The sequence below is a fragment of the Archocentrus centrarchus genome, chromosome 3, assembly GCF_007364275.1.
Source record: "Archocentrus centrarchus isolate MPI-CPG fArcCen1 chromosome 3, fArcCen1, whole genome shotgun sequence".
NCBI lineage: Eukaryota > Metazoa > Chordata > Actinopteri > Cichliformes > Cichlidae > Archocentrus > Archocentrus centrarchus.
Genome location: NC_044348.1, coordinates 22,575,427 through 22,589,457, shown reverse-complemented (window position 1 = coordinate 22,589,457; position 14,031 = coordinate 22,575,427). Strand labels below are relative to the sequence as shown.

Here is a 14,031-nt window from a genome sequence, read left to right as displayed (position 1 = left end):
GTGTGTGTGTGTGTGTGTGTGTGTGTGTGTGTGTGTGTGTGTGTGTGTGTGTGCGCACGCACGCACGAAGACCCCCTTAAGAAATTCACCTCTAATCCCTTCTGATGATTTCATTAAGTAGAAGAAGACACTGCCAGTTGGCAACGATACTGCTCCCTTCACTGTGCCGTGTGTGTGTGTGTGTGTGTGTGTGTGTGTGTGTGTGTGTGTGTGTGTGTGTGTGTGCGCGCACGTGTGTATCAATCATACACATTTGGATTCTTTCCAGCTTGTTCCTATGCATTTATGTCTATGCATATGTGAGATTATATCACATATCTTTACGTGTGTGTGTGTGTGTTTAGAAATGTTAACAGTTGAAGATTGAATGAATTAGAGCACATTACAAACAACAATAGCCTGCAACCTGGATATAATGAGACGCCTGCCATTACCCATCAACACACAGTGAGATAAGAGCCCCTTTTGCACATGCATGCACAGAAATACCAACACACACTCTTTGGCGCACCTAACATCTCAAGAGGAGGTGCATCGCAGCAGATGTTGTTAAAGAAATATCTTCCTTCGCATCTGCCTGCTTCTCCTGGCATGATGCTTCGCTCAAACGCGCATACACAAACACACAGTGGAGGGCTGCAGCGAGGTCTGACAGGTGTGCTTGCATGGCAAACTGTCTGCCTTTCCTATGAAGGCTCACACTCAAAAACACACACACACAGGCAGACAGGCAGGTGTGAACGGACAGGTGTGTGAGGAGAGGACAGCTGTGAAGAAAGGTGTGAGCAGGCAGGTGTTCCATTAAAGAGAGAGACAGAAAGACAAAGACTGAGAGGGATGGACTACAAGTGAAGCACTTAAGTAAGAGTGTAATCAAAATATATGGCTCGAGGAATCGAAAACATTGCAGTCAAAAAGCATCAAGCAAAAATGCAAAAATGTTAATCAAATTGACTGAAGCAGAGACAACCCACTAGCTGAAAAATAATAAGTGAATGGAAGAAAGGTGAAAAGAGATGGCCAGTCATAGACAGACACTGATAGATAAAAAAGGAATGGATTGTGATTAAAGAGATAGACAGATATAGACATAGGCAAATAGAAAGACATGGATTGACACCGTAGAAACCGGGAGTTTTAAGGCCATGGCAGCGGTTAGTGTGTGTATTTGAGCAGCGCAGCAGCGATGGCCAGCATTGATCCATGGAGGTTGTGTCAGGGAAAGATAAGGCTCCCTTTCCCCAGAGAATACCCCTGGGCACAGGAGAGAAAGGAAAAGGAGGAAGAAGAAGAGGAGGAGGAGGAGGACTCTAGTCAAGTGGATGGATTGAGGTTGGGCAAGGAGGGAATGAAGGGGAGTCTTGACCCTCATACTATCATTAAAACAAGCTCTCTTTTTTTTTTCATTTTGTTGCTTTCCTGTTAATTCTACTTTTAAATGACTTTGTGTTTACTTAACAAGCGTGGCTTTTTATTAGACACCAGCACAAAAAAGTAATCCCAAAAAACTCTGCTTTAGAAAAACAGACAGGATGCATTTTCCTCTAATATTGTGCGGTAATATTGCACTGAATTTTATTTTGTTTCTGAAAGACAAATCCCTTAACAATTTGGTTTGTTTGGGGTGATAAATCAAATTAACAATCCTTCTCTTGCTTTTATTTTGTGTCTCAATGTTTACCAGGTTTTTCCACGCTGTCTCTGGCAGACCAGATGAGTCTCCTACAGAGTGCATGGATGGAAATCCTGATCCTACGCGTTGTCTACCGTTCACTGCCCTTTGAAGACAAGGTAAGTATTGCATCAGTGTTTGTCACCCCTCATAATGCATACCTCAAACCCTAATGCAATGGGGAATGACTCACTTTTGGAGCGACCCTGAAGTGGGCATTCAAGAACTTAATTTTTCTGTCCAGAGGTTGCCACATGTTTTATCTGTGATCTCTGTTTCTCTCTGTAGTTGGTGTATGCCGAGGACTACATAATGGATGAGGACCAGTCAAAATTAGCTGGACTTCTGGACCTGAACAATGCCATCCTTCAGCTGGTTAAGAAATACAAAACTATGAAACTAGAGAAGGAGGAATTTGTCACTCTCAAGGCCATTGCTTTGGCTAACTCAGGTTGGAAATTCTTCACTCTCAGCTGATATTTTTGTCTGTCTGCACATCTGTGTTGTACTGGTGGAAGACAGTTAATCCTAGGATTCCCAGTCCCACGGGGCTCATTTAAGCTGAACCATCAGAGGGCTGATTTCAGTACTCTACACACAACTGTGACATACCCATGCTTACACAGTTCCCTCAACGTACTCTAATCAAGTGTCAAAATGTATGCATACAGTATTTGTCACATAGCGACAAATATCGTATGCATACATAATCACACAGTCACTCCCTCATTGCAAAAACACACGCACATATTTTTAATTCGAATCTAACCACCAAAGTGCCGATCCTTTTTACAATTAGCATAGTCGTCTCTTCAGATGCCTGTTAAATAAGGTGAAATCATTAGAACCCAAAATCTGTCGATAAGGCCCCCTCTCTGATGTGTCCAGCTGCATCGACAGCTGACTGACACACGCACGCACACACGCACTCTCTCACACACACACGCCTTCTTCCTCCCATGACCCGTCTTTTGAACTTTGTCTTGGAAGTCGGCCAGCTCTTCAGTACTCTTTAATTACAAGGGGGGAGCTGTCAATACAATGTGTTTAAATGGGAGAATGCAATGGGAGAGCTTTGAATAAGGAGGGAGGGGCCTTTTGTTCTGGTTGTGCCACTATCAAGGCATACATACACATGTTTACACAAATAAATTCTCATACACATTTTCTCAAATATCAAAAAGCATAAATCTGGTACATATATTAAGACGCAGTGAAACATAGAGCATTAGCATGTACCTAAATGTGGACCATTTGAAAATGTTTGCTTACACACATACTTAGATTCTGCTATGCACATGCAGAAAATATTGACATGCTGTTCCTGTGGGCTTTGTGTGACAATCAATCTCTTGCCTCTGCTTGTGTGCGCATTTGTGTCCATGCATGTGTGTGTTTCAGTTATTCTATGAATGCTGCTGACTGAAAGTTAAAGAGAACATTTTAGTTATTTCAGCTGGACAACAGAATTAAGGATCATTAATATTTGGCAAACATCCAGTACATTGACAAGAAAATCTCATAGTAGCAATATTTCATGATCTTTTAAAGTGAAATGGTCCTGACATTAGACACAATGGCTCATTCGTTAACATTCTCAAAAACATACACCTAACTGAAAGGTAAAGTACATGGACACCTGCTAAATGTCAGTGTTTCAAATGTATTGATTTAACTTGGCCTGCATCTTTATTTTACAGATTAATTTAATCCTTTCATCTATTGAATTATGAATTTAAGAGGTACAGTCTTGCCATCCACATCTGAGCCAAAATCGCATAGCTTTGTATTGGACTACAGTATGTTGAACTGTGTTTCCAATAGTTGGTTCACCCATATTTAAAAACTCATTGTTTACATATTATTTTATTAATGCACACATTTGGTTTATTTTCACAATTACCTTTTAGTTTTGTCAATACTGAGTACTGTGTCATTAGTATAAAAATGCCATTTTGACACTGGCAATGTAAATGTCCAGCTAAAATATGCACTTCATTATGATGGAAATGTCAGGTTAGTAAACTCTGTCAAAAGCTAAAATCACTCTCAAGAAAATTCACATTTCAAGTCATCATTCTTTTAACTGATTGAATTCGAAATTGCTGACGGCCAAATAAGAACTTTGTATCATTGCCCAGACACTCTAACTGCTCTTCAAGACAACAGAATGCTAGCATTAGCATTTTGAAGGGCACTGACACTAATTAATTCACAGGATGCTAATTGTGCATTAATGAAGCCAAGCCTTAAGAAATGTTAGCAAACGTGCCCCACATGTAAAGAAAGCTAAACTAGCCATGGGAAACAGGAGGCACATGTGTGGGTATGTGATTGTGTGTGCGTGCGTGCATGCGTGCATGTATGTGTGTGTGTGTATTCCTTTTTGTGTGAGTGCGAATTGTGAGTTCCATGTTAACATGTACGTTTTAACAGCCTTATGTACTTGTGCTCATTAACATCTGCTGTTTTACTTGTGAGTTTACTGCGGGTCACAGAACAGGCAGAAGCCGTGTCTACCAGCTTAAATACTAAACACACAATGCTAATCAAAAACAATGTGAAACTCATTAAACTGCACTTTAACTTGTGCCTATTCACTACACAGCCTGTTACAAATTCAAGAAAAAAGAAGATAAGATTTGCCCCCCAATCCAATTGCATATGACATTAGGACTCAGTCCTAATGTCATATGCAATAAAAAAAAATCCCTATGAATGTGGTACTGTATAAGGGAAAGTTAAATATATAGTCATATTCTGTATATACAAAAATAAATATCAGCTTAACCTTAAGCTTCCCTCCCCTCCCTCATCAATACTGTTACCCACTAAGGAAAATATCATCACAGAGAAAAGTTTCTAAAAAAAATTCAGACCAGTGGACCACAAGTGGAATATTTGAGAACCAATGGAAGCTGAATTTTCTATTGATTCTCACAGAATCCAACCCACTAACCGGCCTGGTCCTGCATACTGATACATGCATTATCCTCGATAGATCCAGCTCAGCGTATTTGATTGTGCTTGTCCATTTGTGTGCACATCTGTGTGTATGTGGCTTTGCAGGCACATTTTATGTTGATTTTATTTGTCTGAACAATATAATTTATATATTTCACACTTGCTCTAATTCCCATCTGTGCACCTAGATGATGTGAGCATGTGTGTCTGGGAAAGATATTGTCTTTAACAAGTACCCAGTGGGAAGTATTTGGTTGAACTGCAGTATCCTTCACTAAAAGCTGCCACCAGTGGCAGGCAACAACCACACATACACAACACTAGACCTCCAAACAGCTAAAATGCCCAGGAATTTCTACTACTCAGTATTAAACACATGTGTTGCTGATGCATCTTTTAAGTCAGTTGATACAACTGATGTAAAACGTGAAGATCTAAATCTAAAGTGTATAATGTGTACTGGCCATAGGAGGTCACAACAAAAGATTATGTATTTGAGAGATCCACACAGCTGACAGAAAGTTTACATAGTGAATGCACATCAGATTATTGTCCTTTCTGTACACACCTGTAGTGTCTGTGTGTGTGTATTTAACTGTATGCATGCAATCATATGTCTAAGCAAATCAAATGTTTTGTAGGTGTGTGCGTGGTAGTGGTGGGGGTAGATGAGTGGCGGTAGGTGAGTGGGGGAGAAAACTATCAATAGTTGTCTTGTGATTATTATTTAACATGCATGTAGTCATTGATCGTAGACATTGATCGGAGGTTTGGAGCTAAAGGCCAGCTCACATTAAGACCTTGCCTCCCTCAGGGGCAATATGGAGCATTATTATTGAGGGACATCGTCAGACTTTACTGCCACTGCTAAAACACACCTTACATACTAGCTCAAAGAGAGATTACAGATGTGTACAGCCAGATGCTCCTGCACCTCTACCACCACCACCACCCCTACACACACACACACACACACACACACAAACTCTCAGGTGTTCCTTCATCTCTTGATCATTTTACAAGTCTGTCTGTTTTTTTCTCCACCCACTTGTCTCTTTGCCTGGCCATTCATCACTCCCACAGCTCCACGCTTTGAAGACGGAAAATGAAGCAGACTCTGTATATAGTCCTGTTTCTGTATTAAAAAAAAAAAAAAAAAAAAACTCTGAGTGCTGTTTTGAACTGAGAAATAGTTCAAAACAGCCTTTAATGCAACTAAATGAGCTTTTTGCTAAATTCTCAAAGCGTGTTTACATTTTTACGGCAGGCATGAAAAGCATGAGAAGGTCAGTAGAATTTATAGTTATAGTATATTCAGTCTAAACTTATGGTTCTCAGGAACATCCACACATTGTTCCTGTTTGGAAGTTTGGTTTAATCTTTAACACTTCTCTACTCTGACTCAAAGCAGACAATGGTGGCAGTGGTACAAACACACACTGCTTAAAACATTTCACAGAGTTGTGGGAGAGATCTGTTCTGAAATTAAATCTCAGTGGATGTGGCTATTACTATACATTCTTTAGAATTTTACTTATACATTGTCTGTTCTCTTTCGTCAGACTCCATGCATATTGAAGATGTGGATGCAGTGCAGAAGCTCCAGGATGTTCTCCATGAGGCTCTGCAGGACTATGAGGCTTCCCAGCATCAGGAGGATCCCCGCCGGGCGGGCAAGCTGCTCATGACCCTCCCCTTGCTTCGCCAGACCTCCACCAAGGCTGTGCAGCACTTCTACAGCATCAAGCAGGATGGCAAAGTCCCAATGCACAAACTATTCTTGGAGCTGCTGGAAGCCAAGGTCTGAGAACAGGGATTAGATGGAAGGATGACTTGAGTCTGAACCAGCTGGGCTTCAACTGGAACTATGAACAGTAACTTTGAATGACCTCTTGCTCTTTTACACACACTCTCACACACATGCACACACATACACACACACACACACACACACACACACACACACAGAAATATGAAGTTTGTCTGCTGACACATCTCGCTATAAATAAAGAAGATATCCAAACCTTCTACCTGAACTCAAAACACCATGTCTTTGACAAAAGGGTGTTGACTTGATGATCTTTTGGGGGAAAGAGGGTGACAGATTGTGTAATTCCCATTTACCAACAGAAGAAGAGATTTGCTAACAGTGGCTTAAAAGGTCCCACAGTGACTCCAAACACTGATGATGACAAAACACTTATGCAGTTAATAACAATTGGGATGTTATTAATGACAAACGCTTAAATGAGGACACCTTTAAAAGAAACTGAAAAGTCTTCATTTTAGTTCTGAGAGACTGTAAGACTGCACTCGTGTCTCCTTCCCCCTCCTATTTCCCTCAGAGTTTTTTAGTGTTCAAGAAGACAACGAGTGGAAAAGATGAACACTTAGGAGGTATTAATGACATTTTCCTTGTACATGTACAATGAAATTTGAATCAATGGACAGAAAGAAAAGAAGAGGAGATTTGCCCTGCCAAAGAATGGAATCATCCATTCAGAGGATGCCAGCAAACTTTACTGTCATAACCCAAAACTGTTTCTGTTTTGATGTGCCAGTGGTTTTCAGTCCTGGGCCTCAAGAGTATCGCTGGTTCTCTCTTCCAACAATTATTTCATTTTTTTTCCTGGGTATTATCAAAACCAGCAGGGCTTAGGGTTTTAAGGAACAGGATTGGAAACAACTGCTTTAAACTCTTTCTGGTTCTCCCTAAATTCAATTCCTGGTTTCCCATGACTCCCCTACTTCAACTGTACCTTTACTGTTTGCTGTATTTGCTAAGGATTCGCCATCCTGGCCTCTCAGACCTGTCAGTTTTGCCATAGTATCAATGTCTGTACACTTGGCAAAGCTTAAAATGGTTTCAGATATTCTAACCACATGAGGTGTGACTGATTGACAGAGTTCATAAGTAGAAATATGACTTCTTACTTACTAACAGCAAAATAAGACTCGATCTATACTGTCAAGACTGCAACCATGCTTGGCTAACAAACAGATGTGGGCTGAGTTCACATTCTGCGTTATACTGTATATATTCTGTCAAAAACGCCTCTTGTGTTCAGATTTGTATTTGAACCATTTTTAGCAGTTTTGTGGCCCCGATTTGCAGCTCTTCACATACCAATCAGTAGGGATTAAAGTCTGTCAATGTGCCATTAGGAGTAGTCCAACCCATGCTCATTAGCCAATTTCCAAAACCTCCAAATTTCACCTTTGTATTACCCTCTTTGCCCTGTTGTGTTTGCAATTTTCAGCTCATCTCCTGCGTCAGTACAGAAATATTTTTGTGACTCATTCAGGGAGCGTAGGGGGAGCCTCAGTCACTCGACGCAGTTTAAACCAGAAGGAAAGGTGTGCTGACAAAACTGACTGAAGAACAACTATTGTTACTTTAAATTTCCTCAATTTTTTTTCTTAATTTCTACTTTGAAAATAATCTTAGCGATGATACAGATATTAGGGTTGTAAATAATTGTCATCCTGTATATGACATATAACATGGCTTTGTTTTTGTTATTAATATTGTCTTCTTAAAACTGAATCAATCAATATGTCTTTCCTTTTTTCTATCAGCTTGACCACTTTCAGCAATTATCATATATATATAAATATAACAAGTAATAATGTATTAACAAATCAGCGTTTATCTTAGAAACTCTGAGCAATAGTGGTTTTTAAAGGAGGGGTTTGTGCATATGGACTAAGTCTGCAATATTAACATTACATGCCAGTCTTAAATTAGGGAGAAAGAGGATGAGGATTTGCAGGAGAATGTGTAGCTTCTCCTTCTCTCTGTGTAACTTGCCATAAGCTATTAGATAACAGTCACTGGGCATTTCCTTTTATGACAGTTAGGCAGAAAAATATGAATCAGGAATGTTGAGATCAAATGTTACTGGTGTTCTCACATAAAAGCTGTGTAAATGTGGTAACGGGGAGAACTAAAAACAAAAAAGATCCAGCATCCAGTTTGCAGTTATCACTTTCTGAGGTTTGCACCTTCCATGGTACCAGGCTCTTTTTGCAGTGACATTTGATCTGATTGAAGTAGGACGATGCTTCTATTGAAACAAACTGTTAAATAGTACACAACTTTCTCTCATTTGCAACTTGAGGTGCATTTCTTTTGGCCGTGTGACTGAGTGTGGGGACCATAAGAATAACTTGACTAAATTTAAAATCTGTGCTGAGGGGTAATGGTGCTTGCAAAAATCAAAATGTCCTGTTACCTCACTGTCCCCTTTCCTGAAACACTTGATTTATTTTTTTATTTTTTATTTTTTTTGAGGAGTTGAAATTGTTAAGGCTTTTATCCTATTCTACCACACACCATCTGAAGTAGTACAATTACCATATTGTGCAATTAAAATCAACTTCTGTAGAAATTAATCACGGGACATTAATTACCTCAGCTCAACTGTAGCTTTAACAGGCTTAAAATAATAATTCACATAATTTGACACTGATTTGTCAACAGCAGTACTGTTGCTTGTTAAAATTCAGATACTTTCTCCAGGAACAGAAATTGGAAAAGCTGAGCTGACAGGCAGCCGTCTTACATTTTAGAGTCAAATGAAGAGACCCTGATTTTGCGGTTACAGTAAAATTGCATTATGTGTGGTTGAGTTATTGCAGCTTTAACAGGTAAAAAGTTGATGGATTTTTTTTTAAATATATATATGTATTGATGCACTTTCTAAAGCCGAGTGAGGATGCCAAAATGTGTATTCCTGATGACAGTGTAATCTAATATAAAATGGCAACTTGTCACAGCGGAGGAGTGCTGCAGTTTAAATGTAGTTGATCTCTAACTTCACACACTCAGTATCAACCATCAGTATTATTAGTAAGGGGTATTTTCTCAGCCTTCTTAAACATTGTATATTGTAAATTATGCAGATTATAATTCTAACATAAGACATTTTATTGGACACAAAAATCAAGGAAAAAAAAGAAAAAATGTAGTTCAACCTGTGTGTTTCATGTTTGCTGTTTTTTCTATCAAGAAAAAAATCTCTCTTTAGTTCATCTGTTTTTTCTTTTAGGTCTTTTTTTTTTATGTTTGAACTTTTCCTCCTCTGTTGAGTCCTCTGAGGCGTTGCTGTGTACTTTTTCTTGTGGTGATTCCCGTTCTTGTGCCGTGTGCTTCTTCTTTAGACAACACAGAGTAGAGTAGAGGCCATGTTGTCTGTCTGTCTGTCGGATCAGTCCGCTGGGGGTCTGGGCACCGGATTCTCTCACAATGAACCGAACCGTATATAAGGCTCTTCTTCTAGAAATTTTACTAGACCACCAGGATCAAATTACAGTATCCATCTTTACCAAACTATACATAAATAATTAAATATTTAGTATCTAAATGAAGAAACACCTTAACAAGTATTTAAAAAGGGATCATTTGTGTAACTTTCCTGTAGATTGAACAGTATATTGTATATCTTTAGGTTAAATAAAGCTGAAATGAAAAGGACATTTGAGTATTTCAGAACTGTAGGTGACTCTTTTTTGATAAACTCGCTGTACATAACTGCCTTCCATACAGCTCAGCTCAGTCATTATCTTTACTGTTTCAGCAGGTGAAAAGAGAAAATACTAGGCAGATTTTTTTTTTTTTGGCCCCGTTTCCTGGAAAATATCTTGCTTTACAATAAACAGTGAAAGCTTTTTGTGGATTGATGGGAAAGAAATGTTTTGGTTTTTTTTAAATGCGGGTCGTGTTTAATTTGCACTTGCTGCTTCTCTACGCCATATATTCATTACACTGTCGGGGACCTGGTTCTGCAAAATTCATATTTAAACTCAACTTTTCCCCAACTTTAAATAACATGTGATTGCTGTACCTGTTAATACAAATTTGTGGATCCATACGCTGTGATACAAGCACCACGACTTCAAATATTCTAGTGTTCATCCAAGGTTTTAACAGCTTTTGTAGAGGATGAATATACAGGAGAAAAAAAAAGGTTTCACGGGTGAATACATATTTTTAGGTCAAGCTTCCAATTGCATAATGGAATATGTATCTTGATTGTAACTTAGGACAGTGTCCCACTGTAAAAGGGATGGCATTCATTGCCGCCTGCTGTACATTATTCTACACACAACATATGGAAGAAAGGTGCTCTTTTCTTACTGTTATTTTCTGTTACTGTTTTCTATTACTATTTATTTATTTGTCAGTTGCCCCAAAATTGTGTGTACTCCTGAAACGATTCACCAAGAAAGATGTGTGACTTGTCAAGTGATCAGTGCAGAGCTGAATCTGGTTAATAGCCGTGTTTGACATTGGAACTGAAAATGGTTCACAACGATGCCACTTTATTTTTGCTCACTGCTGTCATTTCAGATGACTATAAAGCTGAATTTGGCCAGCAAAAATCTGGAAAGGAGATTGTATGTTTCTTTCAGAGGTTTTGATGTAACCTGCTGCTCATAGCCGCAATATTATTTAAATGCACATTTTTTTTCTTGTTAAAAAGCAATATTTTGAAGACTGTACAATGATGAGGCAAGTGTTGCACATGTTTCTGTTGGATCATTGATCCGAATACTAAAATAATCTCTTGGAATGATTCTGTCTTTAGTGTACAAAACTAAAGGAAAGGCAAATGAAGGATTGTGTGGGTTTTTGCAGAGCCCCTGATGCAAATAGTTTGAGCTGTTTTCACTTAGGGCATCATGTTATTCCTATAATTTGGATCAATTAGCTGCAAACTCTTCATGTAACAGTAGTTTAGCTGGAACAGAACGATGGCTTATTGAGCCTCAGTAACAAAGCAGGTTTGTCCACTTTCCATGGCTGCCCCTGAAAACTGCTAAGGCCAAGCAGTGTTTATCTACAGCTCTACAGTGTATGGTTATTTAGTTGTAGTTAATCCCCAGGTGTGACTGCCACCTGTGCTGCAGCTTACCTTGCAGCCTGAATTTGCAAATATGAAGAATATATTTAAGAAAGGGAGAAAGTTTGGGAACACTTGGATAAAAGGCATAATTAAGGACAAAAAGACCCTTGAGTGGGGAAGAAGAGTTGATGAAAGACGTCCCTGTAGTGTTATTAAAAACATGTCTGTAGGTTTTTAGATGTGCTTCACATCAGTAAATGAGAAAAAAAAAAAAGAAACAATTACCTGTATATTTTTGTGATGTGTATCATACAAGTGTGCTCAAACAATAATGTCCATTCGTGTAAATGTATTTATTTCACATTGTATATATGTTCAATGCAAAAGAGAGACCTATGATTCTGTAACTTAAACTACTATGGGTTAAAACATTACATGTGTTACTCCAGACTATGCCTTTCAGGATTATTACAGTAGAGCAATATCAATTAAAAACCAGGCTTCCAGTTTTGAAATCTGTCTTGTGTCTGATTCTTAATGGGGGGGTTTTCTAACATGTGTTTCATTAAGTCCTTATTGTACACTCACCAGCCATTTTATTAGGTACAACCTGTTCAACTGCCTGTTAACACAAATATCGAATCAGCCAATCACATTGCAACAACTCAATGCATTTAGGCATGTAGACAAGTTCTAACCAAGAGTTAGAATAGTGAAGAAAGGTGATTTAAGTGAATTTAATTAGGTATGGTTGTTGGTACCAGACAGGCTAGTCTGAGTAATTCAGAAACTGTATATTTTACCACAAAGCCATCTAGGATTTACAGAGAATGCTCCAAAGCAGAGCGCAGCAGTTCTCTTGGCAAAAATATCTTGTTGATGCCAGAGGTCAGAGGAGAATGGCTAGACTGCTTTCAAGCTGCTCAAGTATCTCAAATAAACACTCATTACAACCAAAGTATGCAGAAGAGCATCTCTGAATCTACAACCTTGAAGCAGATGGGTTACAGCAGCAGAAGACCACACAGGTGCAATAAGAATAGGAAACAATTCACACAGACTCACCAACACTGGACACAGAAGATTGGATAAAACATTACCTGGTCAGTGAGTATTGATGTCTGCTGCGACTTTAGGGTCAGAATTTGGTATAAACAAATGAAAGCATAAATTCATCCTGCTTTGTTTCAACAGTTCAGGTGGTGATGATGGTAAAATGGTGTGTGTGTGTGTGTGTGGGGGGGGGGGGGGGGGGGGGGGGGGTCTTTTCTTTACACACTGAGCACCTTAGTACCAATTAAGCATCATTCAAATGCCACAGTCTGCTGAATATGTGCTGTCTATGTCCATCCCTTCATGACTACAGTGTACCCATCTCCTGATGGCTCCTTCCTGGAGGATAACACTCCATGTCACACAGCTGGCTTCTTGAACATGACAAGGAGTTCTCTGTGCTCAAATGGCCTCCACAGTCACAATCCAATAGAGCAGCTTTGGGATGTAGTGGAACGGGAGATTTGCATCATGGATGTGCAGCCGACAAACCTGCAGAAACTGTGTGAAGCTGTCATGTCAATAAGGACCAAAACCTTTGAGGAATGCTTTCGTTTTCCTTGTTGAATCTATGCCATGAACAATGAAAGCAGTTCTGAAAGCAATCCGATACTAGCAAGGTTAACTAATTAGGTGGCCAGTGGGTTCCGTCCATAGGGTGAGGTTGTTTAAATTAACTTTAAGTTAAGAAAAATGATTGAGATTGATTGAATGATTGTTGCCAGGATCGGTCATAGTCGGCCCTCCACTTTGAAGTCCACTTTGATCCACCCTTTAACCATCTTCTGGATAGATTAGCAGACTGGCTTTAGAAATCAAGCTCAAAAACAGTAATCACAGCAAAAATGTTTGTTAATCAGAATCAGAAAATGATAACATTATCATTACAGGCTTCATGATAGCAAGTACAACACTGCAAGAGAGCAATAAAGGATATAAAGCGTGAGAGGAAGGGGAAAAGAAAGAGAGAGTAGGAGTAGGGAAGGAGAGAAGAAAAGAGAAGGTGGTAACAGCTTGCTTCTGTGGGTGGCTAACTACTGTCCATTCTGAATGGCCAAATCTGCTCTTGCCAGGGGCACTAAACACACCAACAGACACACACATACACACACACACACATACATGGATTAAGACATGCTGTGTAAGAGTAAAAAACAACACAGTGTTGGCTGTTCAAATCATTTTTGTGTGTATTTTAAATCATTAGCTTCTGCCCTTTTAATTTCTTATTTTCAGACATTCTGCTTCCTTTCTTGTCCACTGTTACTTCCTTTTATTCCCTTTCTTGTTGTCACATTTACACCTCCTAGTCTTCTCGTTCTAGCTCTCTTGGCCCCCCCTAATAGCCAGCAGCAGTAAATGGGAAGCAGAGGCCAGATATTTAATGTAGCAAAGAGCCGTGAAGCGTTTTAAGAAGCCTTTTCCTAACAGGGGGAGCCCTGACCTGCAGGCAAATATTTTTCAACCAGATGACATAAGAAGATATTAGTGGAA

General features: G+C 39.3%; 1 protein-coding gene across 4 annotated transcripts in view; it reads left to right on the top strand.

The window, feature by feature from the left end:
- esrrga (estrogen-related receptor gamma a) overlaps window positions 1-11,999 on the top strand; it is a 79,126-nt gene extending 67,127 nt beyond the window's left edge. For all 4 annotated transcript variants that reach the window (XM_030722465.1, XM_030722458.1, XM_030722464.1 and 1 more), the window contains exons 7-9: window positions 1,685-1,791; window positions 1,961-2,123; window positions 6,199-11,999. In XM_030722465.1, coding sequence (XP_030578325.1) covers window positions 1,685-1,791; window positions 1,961-2,123; window positions 6,199-6,443 — 515 coding nt within the window. In that variant the 3' untranslated portion in view covers window positions 6,444-11,999. The remainder of the gene's footprint in view (window positions 1-1,684; window positions 1,792-1,960; window positions 2,124-6,198) is intronic.
- The last annotated feature ends 2,032 nt before the right edge of the window (window positions 12,000-14,031 follow it).